We start from the raw sequence: 27609 nt of genomic DNA, 5'->3' as shown, positions 1-27609 counted from the left end.
TTGTCCTCAAACATCTCATTTTCAGCACCTCCACCCTCCTGCGCACAACTCTATCCATAGTCCACGCCTCGCAACCATACAGCATTGTTGGAACCATTATTCCTTCAAACATACCCATTTTTGCTTTCCGAGAAAATATTCTCGACTTCCACACATTCTTCAAGGCTCCCAGAATTTTTGCCACCACCCCCACCCTATGATTCACTTCCGCTTCCATGGTTCCATCCGCTGCCAAATCTACTCCCAGATATCTAAAACACTTCACTTCCTCCAGTTTTTCTCCATTCAAACTTACCTCCCAATTGACTTGACCCTCAACCTTACTGTATCTAATAACCTTGCTTTTATTCACATTTACTGTCAACTTTCTTCTTTCACACACTTTATCAAACTCAGTCACCAGCTTTTGCAGTTTCTCACATGAACCAACCACCAGCACTGTATCATCAGCGAACAATAACTGACTTGCTTCCCAAGCTCTCTCATCCACAACAGACTGCATACATGCCCCTCTTTCCAAAACTCTTGCATTCACCACCCTAACAACCCTATCCATAAACAAATTAAACAACCATGGAGACACCACACACCCCTACCGCAAACCTACATTCACTGAGAACCAGTCACTTTCCTCTCTTCCTACACATACACATGCCATACATCCGCGATAAAAACTTTTCACTGCTTCTAACAACTTGCCTCCCACACCATATATTCTTAATACCTTCCCCAGAGCATCTCTATCGACTCTATCATATGCCTTCTCCATATCCATAAATGCTACATACAAATCCATTTGCTTTTCTAAGTATTTCTCACATACACTCTTCTGAAACCACACTGCTCTTCCCCAGTCCGATGCTCTGTACATGCCTTCACCCTCTCAGTCAATACCCGCCCATATAATTTCCCAGGAATACTCAACAAACTTATACCTCTGTGTCATTTGAGCACTCACCTTTGTCCCCTTTTCCATTGTACAATGGCACTATGCAAGCATTCTGCCAATCCTCAGGCACCTCACCATGAGTCATACATACATTAGATAACCTTACCAACTAGTCAACAATACAGTCACTCCCTTTTTTAATAAATTCCACTGCAATACCATCCAAACCCTCTCACTTCGCACAGCACCTCAGCCAAAACACCCTATATCTGCCACTCTATCATCAAATGCATTCAACAAATCTTCAAAATACTCACTCCATCTACTTCTCACATCACCACTACTTATCACCTCCCCATTAGCCCCCTTCGCTGAAGTTCCCATTTGTTCCCTTGTCTTACGCACTTTATTTACCTCCTTCCAAGACATCTTTTTATTCTCCCTGAAATTTAATGATATTCTCTCACCCCAACTTTCATTTGCCCTTTTTTTTCACCTCTTGCACCTTTCTCTTGACTTGCCTCTTTCTTTTATAACTCAAATTAGCAGTGTTTCAGTCATGTCAAGGTAAAGTAATGGGTAAGCATTCAAAGATAGATGTGGACTGTTTCATCAGTGCTGCTGCAACCACTTCACTCACCAGATTACTCATATATTATGATACATGTTAACTTATGAATCAGTCCTCACACACACACACGAGTCCTGCCGAGTGGTGCATGCACCTTGACTACCCAAAGGAACACTGATTCTTCCCTGGCTATAGGCCTGTTGTTTTGCTAGAGTACAGTTCTTCATCAATAACTCGCATAAAGGCCATGTTTTGTTAGCACTACCATAACCACTTCACTCACCTTTGTACTCACACATTATAGTACATGTAAACTGACGCAGTAGTCATCACACACACTTGTCTGTAGAATGGTGCACGCCCACAAAGGAACACCGCTTCCCCCAAAGGAACATTGCTACCTCTGTGGCTATAGGCCCTTTGTTTTTCTGAAGCACAGTTCTCTTTTGATAACTCAAGCAATATTGATGAGCTTTTGACAGTGTTGGCTATATTTTGTCAGCACTACTGTAAGTACTTTACTCACTGTATTACTCATATGTTACATTACATGTTAACTTATGCATCGGTTATCACAATTTCAAATATGTCGGTAAATTGTGTGAAGTTAGAACTTGTTTTCATTTGGTATTGATCTTCATAGAATATGCCTGTAAGGCATTGGCCTTATGTCATAAGCCAATTTATCAACAAATCATTCATCTGCAACACCACAGTGACACCAGTGCTACCTGTTGACAGAACTCCTCAGTACTAGTCTTCCAGGAAACATGAGAAAAAAAACGATGTTAATGTTGAATGTGTAAGTTTGCATGTTTACTTTTACGTACCAGTAAACAGAAGAGTACCAGATAATCTTTCTGATTGGAATTGATATCAGTTGCAGTTTTGTCTCATTTTGTGGAGGACTAGTAGGCTAGTATAGGCCTTGTTTTTTGAATGGCTACAGATGGTAATGGTTGTTTAATTAATGAAGTTTGGTTATAATTAGAATTCTTTACTATGTTCTTTATTGTTTTGTCAGTCGGACAGGTGATTAATTTTTTTGTACTCTAAATGGCCATGCATTTCAGCCTCATGAAAATTTTATTCATGAAAGTTTTAGCCTAGAAAGTTTGCTCCAAAAATTTAATTATTACACAGGTACATACAGCATGTGGTAATGCAAACATTCTGTTTTGGATGAGTCACTGTTTCAGTTATGTTATGTAGAGTTCCATGTATCTTTTCTGCTTACTTATTGTTTGGGTGTTGTGATGTAGTTGTAGGCTGTCTGCATATAAGAGAACTTTCACACCATGAGCAGTAGGAGGTGATGGAAGGTCTTGTAGGAAGAGATTGAAGAGGGTTAGAGAAAGAACTGCTCCTTGGGAACTCCATTGTAGACCTTAAATGTTTTTTAGGTGAAGCTGTTGAGAATAAGTCTGGCTTGGTAGCCAGCCATGAATTTGTCTAAATCCCTTTTTTTTTTTTTCATATATATAGAGAATTCATGTCAACCATCTTTGGTGTGAGGAAATATCAGGAGACTTTGTCAAATGCTTTGTTGATGTCTTTTGCCTTTAATACTCAGTGGAATGGTGGTTGTGGGTGGTTGGAGCCATCTAGGATGTGTCGTATGAAGTTTACATGTAGTGTGGTTGTGGAGTTATAGGGTCAAAAGCTATGTTGTGTAGCAAAGTAGGACATTTTGCTTGGTTCTGTTGTGGATCACTTTTTTCGAAGTCCTCCTTCCTTCCTATAGGTATTCTCAAAGATCTTCATAGGGCTCAGTGTGTGTTCAAGATTTGGTTTTTAGAATGTGAAAAACTGTTTTTACCATAGCCAGAGCCTTTTGAGCATCCATTTTTTTTTTTTTTTTTTTTTTTTTTTTTTTTTTTGTCAAATTCTGTACTTCTCTCCTTTTCTTTTCAAAAACCATTTATTGACTCCATATAGTAACATACCTGAGGCACACACACTTGGTGGTAAAGTAGTAATAGGCGATGGGATCCTATCAACATTGTTTTGATGTCTTGGGCATTTTGCTGTATAATTGTTGTATTTGTGTGAACAAGTGTCTGCCAGCTAAGATATGGTTATTATAGTGGTTAGACAGGCTGAATCCCAATAGATACACCCATTGTTGAAGGAAAGAATGATGTAGCTCCTCATAAGGCAGTTTCAGATACTCGTAGGGATCTACCTGCTGTAGAGTAGTAGTTTCTTGTACTTCAAAACAAATATTTTTATGAATTTCATGACTCCTCCTCCTTTTCCTGTATGATTTTTTTTTTTTACACATGTCAGGTGTTGCCTAGTTATTACATCTAATGTATCTTCACAATAGTAATTGCTATTTTCCTTAGATATTGGTATCATTTGTTAAACCAAAAGACTGTGTTACTGACCGAAATAAGCAGAAATTACCTGGAAAGTGCTATGCATCCAAACTGCACAAGAACGGCTTGACAATGTTGTTTTTGAAAAGTGTACATAGCTATATTTACAGCTTGATAATGAAATATTATTAACTGTTTGAGGAATTACTGTACATTGTGCCCATATGTATGGCCTCTAAACATAAAGTTAGTGTTGCAAGTTGTGCAACCTCAAGGAGGACAAGGAAAGGGAGCCTCTAGAGCACAGTAGGGACTTATTGAATCACCTCACATACGGTGATAGTGCAGCCTCTGTTAGGAGGCATCTTAGTGTAGAGTTAACAAAGTAAATGTTATATATTAAGCAACCTTTTGTCCGGCATGGTCAGGTGCCAGTTTGTTAAGGTATGGGGACGAGCCATAACGCATCAGGGGTGATGCTTTGCCATCTTTTTGTACTGTATCTTATTCTTTTCTAAACAGTTATGTGAATCATTTCTATGTACTTTTAGAGACTTATGGTGTGTTTGATTTTTAATTTTGAAGTACTCATAATAGGACTCGAGGTCTTGCTCTCAGTGGTGATTCCCCAACCCCCTATTTTCCAGAAGGCTAGTACTTCAATCGCAGTTGTGCCAACCATTGAGTTTTTGAGGAATGTAATCTTTATGGTTGCCAAGAGACCTCAGTATGCTGCTCTGCTGCATGACGAATGAGTTATGCATAGAGTATCAGCAGGTAGACATAGTTATTCTTTTTAGGTGACTGATATTGCAGGGGCAAATAACATGCCCCTATCAAGGCCATCTTGGGTGAACAAAAAAAGTTAAATTGAAAGAAAACAGAAATTAATCAGGATTCTGCAAGTGTTTGCAGACCTGACTTAAGGGAAGAAAGGCTATGTGAAGAGTAAAAGACAAAAGAAGGAAGAAAGTTCCGGTGCTTGCCTGTTTAAAGGAAGGACTCATCATAAAGCCAGTCCTTCAAGGGCAGGTCTCCTTAAAGAAGCTGTGGGAAGCAGCAGACACACACATACCATGGGTCCAAACCTTGGGAGTGGGTACACGTTAAAACTGTTCATGAGAACAGTGTGAAAGATAATACCTAACGAATGGAGAGACCTCCAGCAACATCAATGTGCATGGTAAGAAGAATTAATGAGATGGAAGGCTTTTGATTTTAGTTGATAATGAAGTTGAATAGTATTCCATGCTTAGGGCAATAAAATCCTGGTAGATATGAAACAGCTACTCACAAGGAAAATAATTTGTGGCACCTATACAATGCTCCTAGCTTTTGGGAAGCAGAATTTGAGGTGTTATGTTGGGTTATCAGGACAGAGTAGAGGAGATGGTTACACCCAATATGTTTTATATTACAGGGTTTGATTGTTGTGTTTTGAAATTAAAGGTAGGGAAACAAATTATACTTAGAAAGAGATATAGGGAGAAATTGCATTTTAGCACTATCTTTATCTCTGATGCCTGTTCCCTTCAGGAACTCCCTCAGTGGGGTGGCCATGGCAATAGAGTCTCCATAACTAGTGAACTCCAGTGCAGCTTCTTAGTCTTTAGTGCCTCATCCTTAAAAGGCCACTGGCAGAGGGCCAGTCTAGCGATATTGCTTTCCCAGTCTGAAATACTGTACTTACATAATGTTGAGAAAAAGGCCTGGGAATGTTACTGATGGAAATTTGACCAAGGTTTCAAGTAAAATTATGATTGGATGCTAAAATGAAAATTTTTAGGTGCACTGAGATAAAGAAACGTAAGTTGGATGTATGTTGCATAAGAACCAGTTAAGCATTAGTATGTTTAATCAGACAAAGCACCATATGTCTCTCAGCAAGTTAATCATTTTAGAGAATGTGAGATGCGTTTTGACATCGATGCTTGTAGCCAGCCAAGATTTGTTCAGAAGGTTTAAGTGGTGCAGTAACTTGTATATCTTAAATAACATATTTACATACTGAACCATTAAGAAATTATTCTTTCCATTTATAGAATAATGTGTTTCCCATTTTTGTTTTATTATGGGAGCTATTACATGCACCCCAGTGAAACCCTCATGTATCTCTAATAAGTGAGAAATACATTTGTCAGGAGTGCATCCATGTGCAGTATATACACAGTGTTACATTGACCTCATTTAGAGGTTATTTTTTCACTGTGCACTTTCTAAGGAATGCATGCTTAGCAATGTATTGACCACCAAGCAAGATATGAGGTGAGCAATTTGTGTTTGCCTTGCCTTAGGCAATATCTTGTAGGTATTTGTAGGTTGGCAGGTACAGACACAGGCAGACACACACACACACACACACACACACACACACACACACACTGGATTATATAGTAAATGCTTAAGATTGAAATGATAATTTGCCACTGCTGTGATTATACTTTTGCTGAGATGCTTAATTTTGTAGAAAGCTAGATGTATCACTGATGGTTATACATATTTAATGTGACTTATTTCTAGAATATTTTCTGTGACATGGTATAATGATCCAAAAGATTGGAACATTTGCCATTTTTCCATAGTTGATGAGTTTTGCAAAAACTATTCCAATTTTGAGAAATTATTTACTCTGAGAATTTTTGCATTTGTTTAACTGGTTTGGGAACCACAGTTTAATGTTCTGACTTGCTTTTATTGGCAGATTCCTTCTCTTTTTTCACCATATTGAAAGTTTTTTGGTGAAGTTTCCATAGATGTATTACTCTGTCCAAATCGGAGCTTAAGTTTGTGGATGACTTAGCAATGAACTGCTTATTCATTGCATCATTAGAGTAGGTTGTTGGAAAGAAGTGTATTGAATAAGCAGTTACATTTGTATTAAGACATAAGTATCAGTGTATTTGTTAAATGTTTTCTTCTACAGATTTAGCAATAGTCAACTTTCATTTTGTCCAGTGACACATAGGGTTTATTGATACGGGCTTTTATATTATTGCGTGGATTTTTTTTTTTTTTTAATATTTTACAGTTTAAGAGTAAAGTAAAATTTTCTAGATTAAATATTTAATTTTGTTACAGAGGGAGTAAAGAGAGGGAGAGATCATGCAATACAGGCAGCAGCAGCAGTAGTAGCAGTAGTAGCAGCAGCAGTAGCAGTAGCTCAAGTGGAAGCAGTAGCAGCTCTAGTAATGGATTGGGTGTGGATATGATGAACCACAGTGTTAGTCCAGTGGCCACATCATCACCATCATCAGGCCATGAGAGTTGCACGTCATCTGCTTCCACGACCCCACCCCCATCATTTGATACTCCTCTCATTCCTCCTTCCCCACCCCCTTGTTCTTCATCTCCTGTACCAGTGTCATGTGTACAGGATTTATGTCAAGAAGAAACTTCCCCCATACCCACACCACCTTCTTCTTTATCTTCCTCCTCCGAACCTTCATCGTCCTTACCACTACCACAACAGTTGTCACGTTCTGCTGCTGCTGCTGCATCTCTCTTCTCTGACAACAGCAACAGTTTCTTCTCATCGGGGCCATCACTTCCTCTTCAGCGATCAACACCTCCACTTCCGCCGTCATCCTCTCCTCAACAGAATCACCAACTTCACAACAGTCATGCCAGCAGTCATAAGCACACACAACATGATACTACAGCAGGTAAGTGGCTTGTATGAAAAAATTTGTTGTGGGTTTTGTACTTACCAGACCTACAGAGGCATGTTGTCTTTTGGTTTAGGCTTGTATTTACATATTGATTCCAGATTGCTGAAATGAAATTTATATGTATCTATCCATAACTGGCTTAGTTTCATAATCAACTAATTGTAGTGGTATGCATGGGTGAACCATTCTTTAGATACACCTGACATCCAGGCTGACCATGCTTACCATCTAGATATTTATGCAATGCATTTTCATATTTTTTTACTTGGTCTGCAGTGTTTCTGGAATTTGCTAGTTCGGTGGAACTTTCAGTTTTTTCAGGTTCCAGAATTTTACATTATTTTTTCTTGCTCTCTGTGTTGCTTGAACCTTTTATTGATGCTGCATTGTAGAGTCTCTTCATGTCTTTCAGCAGGGACTAATTTGAAAATGTAATGGGGTGCCAGGCAATGAGATTTTTATGCTTATTGTTTGATTTATCCTTCCTGTTAAAGTGATTGCAGTCATGCTTGGCAGACTTGATATTTTACAGTCTTTTGTCAAAATATTTTTTTTGTCCATATGGTAACATTCAAGTTTCACCAGACTTAAAGGTGAAGTTAGTAGTCAGCAGTATTATGTTGGGATATATCCATTAGCACTTTTCAGAGCCCTTATTCTGTTTTTAGATACAGTGTATGTTTATTTTGTTCTGATCGCAGAACATTGAGTTTTAGTATCCCTGGGGATAGGGGACAAAAATTACTTCCCACGTATTCCCTGCATGTTGTACAAGGCGACTAAAAGGGAAGGGAGCGGGGGGCTGGAAATCCTCCCCTCTCGTTTTTTTTTTTTTTTTTTTTTTAATTTTCCAAAAGAAGGAACAGAGAAGGGGGCCAGGTGAGGATATTCCTTCAAAGGCCCAGTCCTCTGTTCTTAACGTTACCTCGCTATCGTGGGAAATGGCGAATAGTATGGAAAAAAAAAACTACAAAAATTGCAAGGAAACTAATCATACCATTCTTGTGTTAAGATTTGATCATCTAGAACTCTGCTAAGAAGTCTGAAATGTTCATAATCCATGAAGGTCTGTATTCTTCCCTCCTTTGTATATCAGTTTGTGAGTTTCATATTTACAAAGACTATTAGCAAGGACAGTGACTAACGTCCAACGTCCCATTGCCCTCATTTCTTCTATCTCCATAGTCTTTGAAGCTCTCAACACATTTTCTTATGCTAGGAATCCCATATCTGTCTTTATGATCAGCAATATTGATTTTGCATTGCTATGTGTTTTGTTGATCTCTCTTGTGTAACTCTGGACCTCCTCTTTCATAGATTTTTGTGAAACTTCTTTTGTGGCCCTCATCATCAGAGCACTTGACAGGATCCACACCATGAATATTATGTTCAGTTTTGGAAGTACTGTATGAGAGAGAGAGAGAGAGAGAGAGAGAGAGAGAGAGAGAGAGAGAGAGAGAGAGAGAGAGAGAGAGAGAGAGAGAGCTGTGAGCAACTAAGATGATTCCTAATTTCTTTATTTTTTATTTTTTTGTGAGGCAGCTTGACAACTTAGAATTATTTTGCTTTGAAAAGAGACTTATTTTGCTTGGAAAAGAAATGATTAAGAGATGATTTGATACTGGTATTAAGTTTTTCAGAGGCCTTGATAATCCTTTATCTAAATTTACTTGTAATGGATACAATATTATAAGCAAGCATTTTACTTTAAATGAGGCAAAATACTTCTTGTACATCAGGAATGTTAACATATATATGATTTTCCATTTAAAGGAGTTGATTTCGTTTCTTGTTCACCATTCCTTTGTTAGTCCCGAGAACAAGATATGGCCCAATTTGCACACATCCACTTTCAAGTTGTCATGGATAAAGCTCAGAAACCAGAGTTCACATCCATAGCCAAGCCAACATACCATTTCATGGTTTCCCCTAACCACTTTACATGCCCTGGTTCAGTTCATTGACATGTCACTTTTTGGACATAATATCACTCCAATTTACACCATCCAATACATACTTCCACTCTTCATGAATATTCAGGCCCTAAAAGCTCAGATACTTGTTCACTTCATTCTTCCATCTCCTTATTAGTCTCCTGCTCCTTCCACTTCTGACTTGTTTATCATCTTAGTTAATCATTGTTCACTTATTCACTCCATATGTCCAAACCACACCGGTATCCTGGTTAGCTCTCTCATTCATACTCCACCTGCTACTACACATCCATCTTACACTGTCATTCCTTACATGATCAACTCTCTTTACTGCACATACTGTCCTCATGAATTTTTATTTCTTCATGTTTACCCACTTTCATCCTTTTCCAGTCAGTGTCCAACATTTGCATCCATGCAAAGCTATTGGGACTGCTATACCATCAAACGGTGACCTATCTTCCCACACACTCCTGAATACACTCAAGACTTTTGCCCTTTCCTGCATGTTCACCATCTTCCGTTCTTTTCCATTCAGTGCCCAATGCTTGCACCTCGGCAATGCATTTAGGACTGCTATACCATCAAACAGTGACATTTCATTCCACACACTGCTCAATATACTTATAACCTTTGCCCCTTTCCCAACTGCCCCTATCCTGTGATTCACTTCATCTCCCATAGTTCCTTCAGTTGATATCCATTCCCAAGTATCTAAAGCACTCCACATCCTCCATTCAAGCCAAACTTTATTACTTTTAAGTACATAAACTCTCTGCTTCCTTCTTGCACACACATACTCTGAAACAGAGACTTAGCTAATTCATTTAGCTAATTCATGTGCTCTGTAGAGTGTACAGCCTGAGCTGTGTCATCTGTAAACAGCAACTGACTCACATCCCAAGGCCTCGCCATCACTTGCCACCTCTTCCTTATACAGATTAAGCATCCATGGTGACATCATATATCCTTGATGCAGGCCCAGCTTTTGCTGAGAGCTGCTAACACCCCTTCCTAGTTGTACACATGCCATACTCTCCTGATAGAAACTCCTTACTCGATATAGTGGGTTTGCTCCCACACCATGTACATGTAGTGCCTTCCATAAGGCTACTTTCTCATCTCTGTCATACTCTTTGTTCAGATCCCTAAATGGCACCTACTTATCCTACTCTTTCTCTAAGTATTTCTCACACTGCATGTTAAAGCAAACACATGATCCACACATGTATGACTTCTACGGGCATGTGATCATGAAAAGAAATAACAAAGTGAATGATAAAGTGAATTTTGGTGTCTGAAAAAAGTTTGCTAACAACTGTAAAACATTCATGTGATTTTTGTAAGGAAAAGCTGTAAAGACACCAAAGGAAATAGAAAATTAAGTATGGAAATGATTAGAAAGAATGTGATAAAGTGAATGTGCAGAAATAAAGTGATTTGAGAAAGTGAGCTGTAAAACAGCTGTTCACTAACAGTATTTGAAAACATTCTTATGACATTAGTGGTGAGCCAAAGCAGTCATTATGAGGAAAATACTTAAAAGAATATCCAAGTATTATGTAAAGAACTCTGTAGGAAATTTGTGATGAAATGGATTCAGAACAAATCACCTATTGTAATTGAATTTGAAACAGTAACAGTGAACAGAGATTAACTCTGGAGGTGCTGCTATTTGGAAGAACACTCATCTTATTGTACTTGAAAACACTTGTAAAATGATATAAACAAAAGTTGTTATTATAAAGAAAACAACAAAGAAAATAGAAATTTAGTAAGGAAATAGATAGAAAGGGTCATGTGATAGATAACTTGAATGTGCTGAAATAACACATTGGACAAGAAAATTGATTTTCAGACATTCAAAAGACAATAGTGGTAAACTAAAGCTGTAACTATAAGAAAAATACAGTGATTAAGTAAGAAACCATAAGAAAATGTATGAATTAAAGTGGATTCAAAAGAAATCACTTGCTGTGATTGAATAGGTAAACATAATGGTGAATGAAGATTCAGATTACGGAGGTATCGCTCTTTGAAGGAACAGTTGGCAAATTGCTAACAGTTCTTGAGAATAATTGTAAAATGATATTGATAAACAAAAACTGTATTCATAATGAAACAAAAGTAAATTTGAAAAATTAAGGAGGTTAATAGGAAGAGTTATGTGATAAATTGAGTGTGGAGAAATAACACAGTGAAGGAGAAGGTGAATTGCTGGCATGTAGAACAAATGTTTTCTAACTGTATTTGAAAACTTTCATTAGACATTAGTAGTTAATATCAGCTATAATCATGAGTTAGAAATTAAAGAAAATTCATACACAAAGTAAGAATCCATACTGGAAATTTGTGGTAAGTATTCATAATGAAACAAAAGTAAATTTGAAAAATTAAGGAGATGAATAGGAAGAGTTATGTGATAAATTGAGTGTGGAGAAATAAAACAGTGAAGGAGAAGGTGAATTGCTGGCATGTAGAACAAATGTTTTCTAACTGTATTTGAAAACTTTCATTAGACATTAGGAGTTAATATCAGCTATAATCATGAGTTAGAAATTACAGAAAATTCAAACACAAAGTAAGAATCCATACTGGAAATTTGTGGTAAGTGGATTCTTAAGAAATCTCCCACTGTGATTGAATAGTAAACAGCAATATAGTGAATGAAGATTCAAACCATGGAAGTGCCACCTTTTGCAGGAACATTCAGCTGATCAGATTTAAGTAATAACTGTGGACAACAGCCCAGTCAAGACAAGTGTAAGTACAAATACACCATGTAATATTAGGAGTTAGGTTAAAATTTCCACCAGCCACTTAATGGAAATAGATAACATCTTAATTGACTCATTGGTAAAAACTGAAAAAGATCAGATTGATAAAACAATTGGCTCCAACAACCTAAACATCAAGAAGCAGATTGATGATAACAGAAACAGGATGATGGTAGCAAATACGTACCAAAATATTTAGCATAAAAGATGCCATACTCTTTTCAGACAATGTAGCCTCTATACCCAAAAGAATTATAAAGAATAAAAGCAAACTTTTTGTCCCGTTCATACAAATGATATAAAAGTGTTTAAGAAATGTGAACGTACAGAACATATCATAGAGAACAGCGTATAGTTAATTGTATAAAATGCAGTATGAGTTTGTATGACTGTCATAAAGTGGATGAGTATAACACTGAAACAGGGATGGTCATCATATGTGTGGAATGGAAAGAAGTAATATTAGAGGAACCAAAAATGCTCACACACACACACACACACACACACACACACATACACAGCTAGACATAGGAAGAGGTGAAGAAAGTGAAGTACAAAACAATGAAAGTGAATGCAGGGTCAACTGAGGTGTTGTAAGATACAGCTCATTCACCCACATATCCCCCACAGCCTGGCTAATCTGGTGCACTTTGTAGGTACTTGTTTAGGGCACTTGAACTTTACTATGCATCCCGTGGTGTTTTTGATAGTTTTAGGCAGGGTATTGGAGCGTGTTGGGCTACCAGATGTTTAAGTTGTCTTTGGTTGTGCATTTTGCTCCTTTGGATTTCAGAGTTGGCATTTCTCATTGTCTTCCATGCCTGTTATGCCAGTAAATGTTATTTCCAAGGGTAACATTTTCCTTTTATAGATGATGATATTGAATATCCATGCCATCTGCACTTCAGGAATCTAGTCTTATTGATTTCAGCCATTCCCAGTGATATAGTTCTTTATTACACTAATATGTGCTTCATCTGCTTGTTAGGGAGATGTTTGAATAAAGCAATATTGTATTTGCAAGTCTTCTTGATTGGTTATTAAGGTTATTTAGTGTTTTATTGCCCAGGATCAGCAGGTTGAGGATTGGAAGAATGCTTTTATAGTGCTGTTATGTAAAGGCAAGCGGGACAAAAATGAATACTTGAATTACAGAGGTATGAGTCTTGAGTGTACCTGGTTAGATGTATGGGAGAGAGGTTATTTAGAGGGAGATGGTATGCCCATAACAGCTGATTAAGGAGGAGTTGTTTGGGTTTAATAGACATACAGGATATGTAGACTTGATGCTTTCTTTAAAGAGTTTGTGGGAGAAATACTTGGAGGATAATGATTTACGTGTAGCATATTCTGGTGTTGACTTGCTGTTAATGGACTGAACCAGGGCATGTGAAGTGTATGGGGTAAATCATGGAAAAGTCTCTGGGGCCTGGTTTTGGATAAGGAGCTGTGATTTCAGTGCATTATGATTTTACACATTACACATGACGGTAGAGAATGGATGTGAGCAGGTGTGGCCCTACTTTGTCTTCCTGGAGTTACCTCTCAAGCATGGGTATAAAAGAAAATACATGACTATGGAGAAAGGGTATGACAGGGTTAACAGAGATGGTGCGGGGTGAACGGAAAATTCATAAATGTATTGAGATGCTTTTACCTGTACAGTAAGGCAAATGTGTTTGTAGGAAGGAAGGGGAGCAAATGATTCTCAGTGAAGGTGGGTCTGTGCCAAGGATGTTTAATTTTGTTCTGGTTCTTAAAGCTATCTATGGATAGGATGTTGAGGGAGGTGAATGTAAGGGTTTTAGAGTAAGGGATTGGTCTAGAGCATTGTTGGGTAGGGGGCATGGAAAGTGAATCATTTGTTGTTTGCAGATGATTTAGCTGTAGTCACAGATTTGAAACATAAGAATCTTGGGAGAGTTTGTGAAAGGAGAAAATTGAGAATAGATGTGAACAGAACATAAGTAAGGTAATGAGGTTCAGTAGGGAGATGCCCTATTCATCACTGAAGCTTTAGTTTAATGCTGTGGAGTAGAAAAAGACATGGTAGTATGATTTGTTATTGTTTTTATGATATTAGGTACAGTAGGGTTGAGGGTCAAGTCAATTGGGAGGTGAGTTTGAATGGAGAAAAACTGGAGGAAGTGAAGTGTTTTAGATATCTGGGAGTGGATCTGGCAGCGGATGGAAGCGGAAGTGGATCATAGGGTGGGGGAGGGGGCGAAAATTCTGGGGGCCTTGAAGAATGTGTGGAAGTCGAGAACATTATCTCGGAAAGCAAAAATGGGTATGTTTGAAGGAATAGTGGTTCCAACAATGTTGTATGGTTGTGAGGCGTGGGCTATGGATAGAGTTGTGCGCAGGAGGATGGATGTGCTGGAAATGAGATGTTTGAGGACAATGTGTGGTGTGAGGTGGTTTGATCGAGTGAGTAACGTAAGGGTAAGAGAGATGTGTGGAAATAAAAAGAGCATGGTTGAGAGAGCAGAAGAGGGTGTTTTGAAGTGGTTTGGGCACATGGAGAGAATGAGTGAGGAAAGATTGACCAAGAGGATATATGTGTCGGAGGTGGAGGGAACGAGGAGAAGAGGGAGACCAAATTGGAGGTGGAAAGATGGAGTGAAAAAGATTTTGTGTGATCGGGGCCTGAACATGCAGGAGGGTGAAAGGAGGGCAAGGAATAGAGTGAATTGGAGCGATGTGGTATACCGGGGTTGACGTGCTGTCAGTGGATTGAATCAAGGCATGTGAAGCGTCTGGGGTAAACCATGGAAAGCTGTATATTTGCGTGTGTGGACGTATGTATATACATGTGTATGGGGGGGGGTTGGGCCATTTCTTTCGTCTGTTTCCTTGCGCTGCCTCGCAAACGCAGGAGACAGCGACAAAGTATAATAATAATAAAAAAATAAATAGTTTGTTTTTATACCTCTTGTACCATGTACTTTTTGCATTGCTTGCATAGCATAGCAAACACCTGGGATTTCCTTTGTTTGTCACTGTCAACGTTGTCCATCTTTCTATCCCTCTATCATGAGGAGTCGCACATTAATGTACGATATAACATTGGTCCTAACTTGAAAAGTCTAGATTAGATATTGTACTCATGAAATGTATATGGTTCTTTCCTATCATATAATGAATTGAATGTCATAAGACCCATAACTCTTTATACATTGGAACAATCTCCACCTTCATCCAGTGATCAGGTGCCTGACCATTTGATAAGCTTTCCAGTTCCACTTCATAGCAGTTTCAACTCAGCTTCTCACAACCAAACTTACCACTCCATCTTTTCCTTATCATTTTATCATTTTCATTCTTTGAGAGTTTTATTGTTGATAGTTCATCCATTTAGACAGGATTATCAGGTAGAAGCAGTAGCTAGGAGCATTAGATAGAAGTAGTCATTAGGAACGTTATGTAGGAGCCTCTTCAAACACTGTGCTAGATTTGCCCTCTGCCAATGGCCTACCTGTTAAGGGTGAGGCACTGAAGGCTAAAAAGTGGCACTGGAGTTCGTTAGTTATGGAGACTCTGCCACTGTGGTAACCCTTTTGAGGGAGTTTCAGTTGGAACAAGCTTCAGAGATATGGATAGCTTCATCCATTGTAATGTCCTTCTTTCCAATATATCTATTCCTATCTCTCATACCCTCTGATTTTACTTTACCATCTTTCTTATACTTTATCTAGTCAGTCCAGTAAAATTCTCTTCATTTTTCTCAATACATCCTTCATCACAAGCATTTTCCCATACTATTTTAATAGCTGCACATACCTTTCTTTTATTTGATTGTATTTGTTTTTTATCTGTCTCTCTGATGCCTGTTCCCTCAGGGAGCTCCCTAACTAGTGAACTCCAGTGCTGCTTCTTAGGCTTTTAGCATTTAATGTCTAACCTTGAACAGGCCACTGGCTGAAAGCAACTCTAGTGCAGTATTTCCTGAGGTTTCCACCTATTGTTCATACAGACTATTTCTACCTAATGTGCTTACTTAATGTTCCTGCCTAGTGTTCTGACCTACTACTTCTACCTACTGCTCTTGCCTAATGTTCTTAACTTCTGCTTGTACCTAATGCTTTTGCCTAAGGGTTCTGACAAGTACTACTGTGTACTGCTCGTACCATTTTGTCAAAATGCAGGGCTAGCACCTTGTGCTCACCTCAGGAAATGTAGAGTGATGACTTTTGCTCTTTTTTTGTTCAGTATACCATACTTTTAACTGTTTTGTTCAGGACCATATTTTGTATGTATTGACCTCTGTTCATTATTTTTTGTGGTATTGAGCTTTTTCATCAAACTTTTTCTTTTCTACTATTATAGAATGATTTCAAATTCTGTATTTCTCTTTCAGTAATTTTACACACACTGCTGTTTATGTCTATGGCAGCCACTGGTAATGCATTTTGATACTAACTTCACATCACCATACCCTCTCTTCATACTGTTTCATAATGTTTTAGTTTTTCATTTACCTTCTCTCAGAAAATAAGTTTCACACTACCTCAGTTTTTCAGTTCTCATCTTTCTTGTGTCCGAGTCACATTTCTTGTCCAGTACCTATACTTTGGCATGTTTATACCAAAGGTATTTATTTCCTCCACTGCATGTACTGTAACATTTCTTTCTATCTTTTATGTAACATTTACAGATGCTCCTTGACTTACAGTGGGGTTACATTCTGAAAAACCCAGCGTAAGTTGAAAATAACATAAGGTGAAAATACATTTGATACTGTACATCTAAAGTACCGAACATCATAGCTTAGCCAAGCCTACCTTAAACCTTCTCAGAACGCTTACATTAGCCTACAGTTAGACAAAATCATCAAACACAGAGCCTGTTTTATAATAAAGTGTGGAATATCTCATGTAATTTATAGATTACTGTATTGAAGAAAAAGCCAATGGTTGTACGACACTAAAATTAATTGGGAGATGATGATGATGCTACAATGACAGGGTCATGAATATCTCTCTTTTGATGAGGCTCGAGAATAGCTGGTAGAAGGCACTGGGGCATCGACACTTGCTGATGGTTTAAATTTCTTCAGGAAGATATCAAGTGTTTTCTGTACACTTTGTTTCTTCTTTTCATTGAATATTTCTCTAAAACTAGCAAGTGCATCCTGTATCTGCCTGTCATTCCTTGCAAATCACTTGTAGTTGATTTTCATTTCTTCTAATATCCCTACACCTCTGCTGATAGCAGCAAGCGCCTCCACCAGTTTCATTGCTTTGAACTTTCTTGGTGCCACAGGTATAACTTCGTCTTTAGTAATTGCCTTCCTCCTCTTCTCACCAGAGGCAGGAGACACAGATGGGTGTTTTGTATACATGATGGGAAGCAAAAACACAAAACAACATTGTGTGAGAATGCCACACCACATATTGCTAGCCCAGGAAAAGATCAAAATTTAAAATTCATTGTACAGTTTCCGCTGAATGCGTATTGCTATTGCACTATTGTAAAGTTGAAAAATTGTAAGTTGAATCGTTGTAAGTCGGGAGTCATCTGTGTTCCTTATTTCAGTAAGGAAATAGAAATGTCTAACTTTGTGATTACCATTTGTGTGTTATGGGGTAATGGTTTTGCACTCATGATGCAGTCTCTTAAAACTTTGCTTACATGTAAGGTGTAACTGGACTCCACCTGCTTAAGGTTACACCACAAATGAAAAGTTACCTTTGTGAAGGCCGTATTGCTGTCAGTTGACAAAATTGAGTACAGTAAACCTTCGATTTAATGGACTGATAGTGGGGAGGGGTGTCCAGTAATGCCGAAAATCTGTTATATCAAATGTAACCTTTATTTATTTTTATTATTCTTAATTGCTGTTTCTTGCATCAGTGAGGTAGCAAAAGGAAACAGACTAAGATGGCCCATCCACTAATATACAAGATATATACATAGACGCCCGTGCACACATATACCAATCAACATGTGTATGTTTATATGAGTGGATGGGCCATCCTTCATCTGTGTCCTAGCACTACCTCACTGATGCGGGAAACAGCGATTAAGTATGAAAAATTTATTTACTTATTATACTTAATAAATGTTTCCCGTATCAGTGAGATAGCACCAGGAAACAGACAAAGAATGGCCCATACACACACATATACATTTATATAGATAACAGCATTATTATTATTATTATTATTAGGTACAGTAGGGTTGAGGGTCAAGTCAATTGGGAGGTAAGTTTGAATGGAGAAAAACTGGAGGAAGTAAAGTGTTTTAGATATCTGGGAGTGGATCTGGCAGCGGATGGAACCATGGAAGCGGAAGTGAATCGTAGGGTGGGGGAGGGGGCGAAAATCCTGGGAGCCTTGAAGAATGTTTGGAAGTCGAGAACATTATCTCGGAAAGCAAAAATGGCTATGTTTGAAGGAATAGTGGTTCCAGAAATGTTGTATGGTTGCGAGGCGTGGGCTATGGATAGAGTTGTGCGCAGGAGGGTGGATGTGCTGGAAATGAGATGTTTGAGGACAATATGTGGTGTGAGGTGGTTTGATCGAGTTTTCATCGAATAAGTAATTTAAGGGTAAGAGAGATGTGTGGAAATAAAAAGAGCATGGTTGAGAGAGCAGAAGAGGGTGTTTTGAAATGGTTTGGTCACATGGACAGAATGAGTAAGGAAAGATTGACCAAGAGGATATAGGTGTCGGAGGTGGAGGGAACGAGGAGAAGTTCCAATATACTCTGTCTTGCACATCTCTCTCCCTCCTGTATGTTCAGGCCCCAATTGCTCAAAATCTTTTTCACTCCATCCCTCCACCTCCAATTTGGTCTCCCAGTTCTCCTTATTCCCTTCACCTATGACGCATATATTCTCTTTGTCAATCTTTCCTCACTCATTCTCTCCATATGTCCTAACCATTTCAACACACCCTATTCTGCATTCTCAACCACACACTTTTCATTTCCACACATCTCTCTTACCCTTTCTTTACTTAATCAGTCAAACCACCTCACACCACATATTGTCCACATACATTTCATTTCTGCTTGTCATTTCTTGCAAATCACTTGTAGTTGATGTTCATTTCTTCTAATATCCCTACACCTCTGCTGATAGCAGCAAGCGCCTCCACCAGTTTCAGATGCTTGTGGCATGAGAAGCGTGGGAGGTGGGTTGATTAGAAAAGGTAGTGAGTGGTGGAATGAAGAAGTAAGAGTATTAGTGAAAGAGAAGAGAGATGCATTTGAATGATTTTTGCAGGGAAAAAATGCAAATGAGTGGGAGAGGTATAAAAGAAAGAGGCAGGAGGTCAAGAGAAAGGTGCAAGAGGTGAAAAAGAGGGCAAATGAGAGTTGGGGCGAGAGAGTATCATTAAATTTCAGGGAGAATAAAAAGATGTTTTGGAAGGAGGTAAATAAAGTGCATAAGACAAGGGAGCAAATGGGAACTTCAGTGAAGGGGGCAAATGGGGAGGTGATAACAAGTAGTGGTGATGTGAGAAGGAGATGGAGTGAGTATTTTGAAGGTTTGTTGAATGCGTTTGATGATAGAGTGGCAGATGTGGGGTGTCTTGGTCGAGGTGGTGTGCAAAGTGAGAGGGTTAGGGAAAATGATTTGGTAAATAGAGAAGAGGTAGTAAAAGCTTTACGGAAGATGAAAGCCGGCAAAGCAGCTGGTTTGGATGGCATTGCAGTGGAATTTATTAAAAAAGGAGGTGACTGTATTGTTGACTGGTTGGTAAGGTTATTTAATGTATGTATGATTCATGATGAGGTGCCTGAGGATTGGCGGAATGCTTGCATAGTGCCATTGTACAAAGGCAAAGGGGATAAGAGTGAGTGCTCAAATTACAGAGGTATAAGTTTGTTGAGTATTCCTGGTAAATTATATGGGAGGGTATTGATTGAGAGGGTGAAGGTATGTACAGAGCATCAAATTGGGGAAGAGCAGTGTGGTTTCAGAAGTGGTAGAGGATGTGTGGATCAGGTGCTTGCTTTGAAGAATATATGCGAGAAATACTTAAAAAAAAAATGGATTTGTATGTAGCATTTATGGATCTGGAGAAGGCATATGATGGAGTTGATAGAGATGCTCTGTGGAAGGTATTAAGAATATATGGTGTGGGAGGAAAGTTGTTAGAAGCAGTGAAAAGTTTTTATCGAGGATGTAAGGCATGTGTACGTGTAGGAAGAGAGGAAAGTGATTGGTTCTCAGTGAATGTAGGTTTGTGGCAGGGGTGTTTGATGTCTCCATGGTGGTTTAATTTGTTTATGGATGGGGTTGTTAGGGAGGTGAATGCAAGAGTTTTGGAAAGAGGGGCAAGTATGCAGTCTGTTGTGGATGAGAGAGCTTGGGAAGTGAGTCAGTTGTTGTTCGCTGATGATACAGCACTGGTGGCTGATTCATGTGAGAAACTGCAGAAGCTGGTGACTGAGTTTGGTAAAGTGTGTGAAAGATGAAAGTTAAGAGTAAATGTGAATAAGAGCAAGGTTATTAGGTACAGTAGGGTTGAGGGTCAAGTCAATTGGGAGGTAAGTTTGAATGGAGAAAAGCTGGAGGAAGTGAAGTGTTTTAGATATCTGGGAGTGGATCTGGCAGCGGATGGAAGTGGAAGTGAATCATAGGGTGGGGGAGGGGGCGAAAATTCTGGGAGTGTTAAAGAATGTTTGGAAGTTGAGAACATTATCTCGGAAAGCAAAAATGGGTATGTTTGAAGGAATAGTGGTTCCAACAATGTTGTATGGTTGTGAGGCGTGGGCTATGGATAGAGTTGTGCGCAGGAGGGTGGATGTGCGGGAAATGAGATGTTTGAGGACAATTTGTGGTGTGAGGTGGTTTGATCGAGTAAGTAATGTAAGGGTGAGAGAGATGTGTGGAAATAAAAAGAGTGTGGTTGAGAGAGCAGAAGAGGGTGTTTTGAAATGGTTTGGGCACATGGAGAGAATGAGTGGGGAAAGATTGACCAAGAGGATATATGTGTCAGAGGTGGAGGGAACGAGGAGAAGTGGGAGACTAAATTGGAGGTGGAAAGATGGAGTGAAAAAGATTTTGAGTGATTGGGGCCTGAACATGCAGGAGGATGAGAGGCGTGCAAGGAATAGAGTGAATTGGAACGATGTGGTATACCGGGGTCGACGTGCTGTCAATGGATTGAACCAGGGCATGTGAAGCGCCTGGGGTAAACCATGCAAAGTGTGTGGGGCCTGGATGTGGAAAGGGAGCTGTGGTTTCGGTGCATTATTACATGACAGCTAGAGACTGAGTGTGAACGAATGGGGCCTTTGGTGTTTTTCCCAGCGCTACCTCGCACACATGAGGTGGGAGGGGGGTTGTTATTCCATGTGTGGCAAGGTGGCGATGGGAACAAATAAAGGCAGACAGTATGAATTATGTACATGTGTATATATGTATATGTCTGTGTGTGTATATATATATGTACATTGAGATTTATAGGTATGTATATTGTGCATGGGTGGACATGTATGTATATACATGTGTATGTGGGCGGGTTGGGCCATTCTTTCGTCTGTTTCCTTGCGCTACCTCGCTAATGCGGGAGACAGCGACAAAGCAAAATGTAATATATAATATATATACATCTCATTTCCAACACATCCACCCTCCTCTGTATATCCCCATCTATAGCTCTTGCCTTGCAACCATACAGCATTGTTGGAACTACCATTCCTTCAAACATACCCATTTTTGCTCTCCGAGACAATGTTCTCTCCTTCCACACATTCCTCATCACTCCCAGAATCTTCAACCCTTCCCCCACCCTGTGGCTTGCTTCTGCTTCATTGGTTCCATTTGCTGCTAAGCCCATTCTCCATTCAAACTTACATCTCAGTTAATCTGTCCCTCAACCCTACTGGATCTAATAAACTTGCTCTCATTCACATTTACTCTCAGCTTTCTCCTTTTGCACACTTTTCCAAACTCAGTCACCAACTTCTGCAGATTCTCACTTGAATCAGCCACTAGAGCTGTATCATTGATGAACGACAACTGACTCTCTTCCCAGGCCCTCTCATCCACAACAGGCTGCATACTTACCCCTCTCCCCAAAACTCTTGCATTTACCTCCCTAACCACCCCATCCATGGACAAATTAAACGACCATGGGGACATCACACACCCCTGCCGCAGACCGACATTCACTGGGAACCAATCACTCCCCTCTATTCCTACTTGTACACATAAGTTACATCCTTGATAAATACTTTTCACTGCTTCTGGCAACTTACCTCCCACCTTGTGCACTCTTAAGACCTTCCACAAAGCATCTCCATCAACCCTGTCATGTACCTTCTCCAGATCCATAATTGCTACATACAAATCCATCTGTTTTTTTAAGAATTTCTCACAAACATTCTTCAAAGCAAACACCTGATCTACACATCCTCTACCACTCCTGAAGTCACACTGTTCTTTCCCAATCTGATGCTCTGTACATGCCTTCACCCTCTCAATCAATACCCTCCCATATAATTTCCCAGGAATACTCAACAAATTTATACCTCTGTAGTTTGAACACTCACCTTTATCCCCTTTGCCTTTGTACAATGGCACTATGCATGCATTCCACCAATCCTGAGGCATTTCACCATGATCCATACATACATTGAATATCCCTACCAACCAATCAACAATACAGGCATCCCCATTTTTGATAAATTCTACTGCCATGCCTTCCATATCTGCCACCTTTCTGGATTTCACCTTCCTGATGCTTTCACTACCTCTTCTCTCTTAACCAAACCATTCTCCCTAACCCTCTCACTTTGCACACCTCCCCAACCATAGCACCCTATATCTGCCACTCTATCATGAAACACATTCAACCAACCTTCAAAATACTCACTCTGTCTTCTCACTTCATCACTACTTGTTATTACTTCCCCACTTGCCCCCTTCACTAATGTTCCCATTTGTTCTCTTGTCTTATGTACATTATTTACCTCCTTCCTAAACATCTTTTATGCTCCCTAAAGTTTAATGATACTCCCTCACTCCAACTCTCAGTTGCCCTCTTTTTCAACCCCTACACTTTTCTCTTGCCCTCCTGCCTCTTTCTTTTTTACATCTCCCAGTCATTTGCACTCTTTCCTTGCAAGTATCGTCCAAGCACTTCTTTTTTCTCTTTCACTAACAACTTTACTTCTTCATCCCACCACTCACTACCCTCTCTAATCTGCCCACCTCCCACCTTTCTCATGCCACATGCATCTTTTGCACAAGACATCATTGTTTCCCTGAATACATCCCATTCCTCACCCACTCCACGTCATTTGCTCTCGCCTTTTGCCATTTTACACTCAATCTCTCCTGTTACTTCCTCACGAGAGCCCTATCCAAGCTCACTTACTCTCACCGCTCTCTTCTCCCTAACATTCTATCTTCTTTTTTGAAAACCTCTACAAATCTTCACCTTTGCCTCCACAAGATAGTGATCAGACATCCCTCTAGCTGCCCCTCTCAGCACATTAAACATCCAAAAGTCTCTCTTTTACATGCCTCTCAGTTAACATACAATCCAGTAATGCCTTTTGACCATCTCTCCTACTCACATACTTATGTATATCTCTCTTTTTAAACCAGGTATTCCTAATCACCAGTCTTTCAGCACAAACCCACAAGCTCCACCACCTCCGTTCACAACATTGAATACCCTATGTACACCAATTATACCCTTAACTGCCACATTACTCATTTAAAAATCACCCATCACTAAAACCTTGTCTTGTGCCTCAAAACTGCTGACACACTCACTCAGCTGCTACCAAAATGCTTTCCTCTCATGATCTTTTTTCTCATGACCGGGTGAATGAGCACCAATAATCGCCCATCTTTCTCCACCCTCTTTCAATGTTACTCATAACAATCCAGAATTTACTTTCTTAAACTCTATCACATACACCCACAACTCCTGCTTCAGGAATACTGCTACTCCTTCCTTAGCTCTTGCCCTCTCACCATCCCCTAACTTTACTCTCAAGACTTTCCCAAACCACTCTTCCCCTTAACCCTTGAGCTTCGTTTCACTCAGAGCCAGATCATCCAGGTTTCTTTCCTTAAACATACCGTCTGTCTCTCCTTTCTTCTCATCTTGGTTACATCCACACACACTCAGACACCTCACCCTGAGCCTTCGAGGAGGATGAGCATTCCCTGCTTGACTCCTGTTTCCCTTTTTAGAAATACACCGAGGGGACGGTTCCAGCCCCTGACTCCCGCCCCCTTTAGTCACCTTCTATAACACATGGGGAATACGTGGGAAGTATTCTTTCTTCCCTATCCCCATTTGTTAATACAATATATGGTACATATGTTTTCTTTTAACTCCTTGTATCACTTGATGCCATTTTGAATCGTAAGGTTTGCAAAATTATTTTATGATTAGTCATTGTTCTCTGTATACAACCTAATGACATGATAGCTTGAGGCAGACTGAGACTGAAATGAAGCAAGCATACCCTGCACTACCAAAGACAAGTGCAGTATGAAATGTGCATGGTTCAGCATTTGAGATTTTGAGTATTTTTAATATTAATTAATGTATTATTATTTGCCCGGTCCGTTAAATCCAAAATCCATTACATCGGGATCTGTTAAATTGAGGCTTTTCTGTACAGTCATTTCAAAGAAGTGTTTGCTTCAAGTCCACCTGTTCCTGCTGCAGAGTTTGGCATGGCCCTGGACTGTAGAAACCCCTAGGGTAACATCAGGATCCTTTCTGACAGAAATCGTGGAGTAATTATAGTAAACGCATAAATAGATAAGTCTTCTGGCATCCTTTCGCCCACAAGCCGAGATCCTCTACTTAGGGGATTTCAACGTTTCCACAAGGGAATGGCTGAATTCCTACCATATGGATGGTGGAGGAACTGAAGCCCTCATGTTCTCCATTCTCAGTGATGTAGGAGTAAATTAAGTCACTCCCCACCCATATTTCTGACTGCTGTGACCACTCTATAATATTCCGGATCTCTATTTTACCTCTAATTCATCATGCTGTAACTACTTAATCTTACCCCCAGTTGGTTTATCTGATCACACACTTCTAAATTTATCTATTTTAAAGGCATCTTCCCCTTCAGCAGCCCCTTCTAAACATAAATATTGGCACCTAAATAAAGCTGACTGGAATAGCTTAGGAAAATTCTTTTCTGATGTTTCCTTGAGTAAATTACTGTGATACTTCTTCCTCTGCCAAATGTATAGCAGAGGTTATTGTTGTGGGAATGGAAGCATTTATTCCCTCTTCCTCCAAGATGAACTTTTTTTACCAAGCTATAGTTCACCTGTTCCTGTTCTGAGGCCACTCAGGCAAGGGATCAGGCATATTGAACATAGCAAACCTCTCCTTCCCCTGACTCTCATTTGGCATTTATCACTGCCCATAATCAATGCAAGTAGGTTATCTGTGAGGAAAAGTGTTCCTTTATTCAAAGGAAGCACAACAACTTCTCATCATCCATTGATAGAGTCTTTCTGGTCTTTAGCTGAGGGCATCGCTAACAACTTTTGTCTCTATTTTTCCATTTTGACAGTTTTATAGCTCTGTCTCCGGTAGACAAAGCAACTGTCTTTAGTTCCTGTGTCTCCACAAATTCTACCTTGAATGACTTATATCATTCTTTTTCATGGTGATTCTTTCAGTAATCCTATACCCCTTTCCATAATCCCTTTTTGAACTGTTGGAAAAGCAGTTCTTTCCCTAGACACAAGCAAAACATGATCCTGACGGCATCCATTCCCATGTACTGAAAGAATATCCCTTTGAATTTGTACCATTGCTAGCTCGTGTTCCATTTCTGTTTAAAAACCAGAACTTAACCTTCTTCGAAGCATGCATTGGTACATCCCATCCCTAAGAATGGTGACTGTTGTTGCCCCTCAAAATGTTGTTCAGTTGTGCATTGACTTCTACGGTTTTCAAAGTCTTTGAATCCCTCCTGAGATCCCATATCCTCATACATCTTGAATCTCACAGTCTTCTTTCTGATCAATAGTATAGTTTCTGGGGTGAGACCCACTGGTGAAGTTGGACATGCAGCAAATGGAACCATGGAAGCAGAAGTGAGTCGTAAGGCGGATTAGTGAAGGAAAGTGCTGGGAGCACTGAAGAATGTGTGAAAATAGAGAACTTTGTCTGGGAGGGCAAAAATGAATGTTTGAAGGTATGATAGTCCCAATAATATTGTATGAATGCTAGGCATGAACTGTAGATAAGACTGTGCAGAGAAGGGCAAATGTGTCGCACATGAAATGTTTGAGGACAGTATGTGGTGTGTGTGGTTTGATCAAGGAAGTAATGAAAGGGTAAGACAGAGGTGTGGTAATAGTATGAGTGTAGGTAAGAGAGCTTAAGAGGGTGTAATGAAATTATTTGGATAGATAGAGAGAATGAGTAAGGAAAGGTTGACAAAGAGAATATATGTGTCGGAAGTGGAGGGAACAAGGAGGACAGGGAGACCAAATTGAAGATAGAAAGATGAGGTGAAAAAGATTTTGGGCAATTGGGACTTGAACATGCCGGAGGGTGAAAGGTATGCTGAGGATAGAGTGAATTAGAAGGTTGTGATATACTTGGGTTGCACTGTTTTGAGAATGAGAGAATTGTGGTTGCATTGGGTGATATGAATGTAAAAGTGGGATGTGATGAAAATGGTGAATTATTTAGTAAATGAGAAGTGCCTGGACTAAATGAGAATGGAAGTTATCTTGTGGATATTCGTGCAGAAAATGTTTTATTCCTTGCAAACACCTTTTTACAGAATAAGATGATCCGTAGATTTAAGCAGGTGAAGAATGATGAAAGATAAGAGCAAATGTCTTTGATTGATGAAAGATCGAGGAAGGCTATGCTAGAAGCAAGAGTTGAGAGGATTCTTTGGAAACTCTGACCATTTTGCAGTTCTTGTAGGGATGAGGATTGGAGAAGTGGAAGTATGGTGTAAAGAATAAAGATGATGTAAAAGTTTTGGCAAGTGAGATGGAACATTAAAAAGGAAGGGATGAATGAAGGAATGCAGTCTTGTGTGAGTGAGGTGTTTAAGATGTTTAGAGAAATATTATTAAAGGTTTTAGAATTAGTAGTTGGATGCAAGGTCTTGAGATATAGGAATGAAAAGGGTAATGCATGGTGGACAGAAGAGATTAGAAATGCTGTGGAAGGGTAGAAAAAGGCATATGGTAGATTGCTTGATAGGAATATACCAGCAAAGGAGTAGGGAAGAATATGAATTATGTAAGTGGAATGCTGAGAAGCTGACAGAAGAAAGCATAGAAAGAGTAGATGAAGATTTTGGAAGGAAGTTAAGTGAATGTTTTTGGATAATAAGAAACTATAGGAGAAAGAAGTGAAGAAGGAAAGAAGTGGATGTAAGAGTGGAAATCTTAATGTGAGAAATAAGGAAGGGAAGTTGCTGAATCAAGGAGGAGGAAGTGAAAGGAAGATGGAAAGAGTATTTTG

The 27609-nt window shown here is 39.4% G+C and overlaps 1 protein-coding gene across 4 annotated transcripts in view; it reads left to right on the top strand.

The window, feature by feature from the left end:
- Cnot4 (CCR4-NOT transcription complex subunit 4) overlaps window positions 1-27609 on the top strand; it is a 227774-nt gene that overhangs the window by 163101 nt on the left and 37064 nt on the right. For all 4 annotated transcript variants that reach the window (XM_071683029.1, XM_071683026.1, XM_071683028.1 and 1 more), the window contains one exon: window positions 6860-7443. In XM_071683029.1, the coding sequence (XP_071539130.1) occupies window positions 6860-7443 (584 nt within the window). The remainder of the gene's footprint in view (window positions 1-6859; window positions 7444-27609) is intronic.

This window comes from Panulirus ornatus, chromosome 35 (assembly GCF_036320965.1).
Source record: "Panulirus ornatus isolate Po-2019 chromosome 35, ASM3632096v1, whole genome shotgun sequence".
NCBI lineage: Eukaryota > Metazoa > Arthropoda > Malacostraca > Decapoda > Palinuridae > Panulirus > Panulirus ornatus.
Note: the sequence above shows the minus strand (reverse complement) of the source record. Positions and strands in the feature narration are given on the sequence as shown.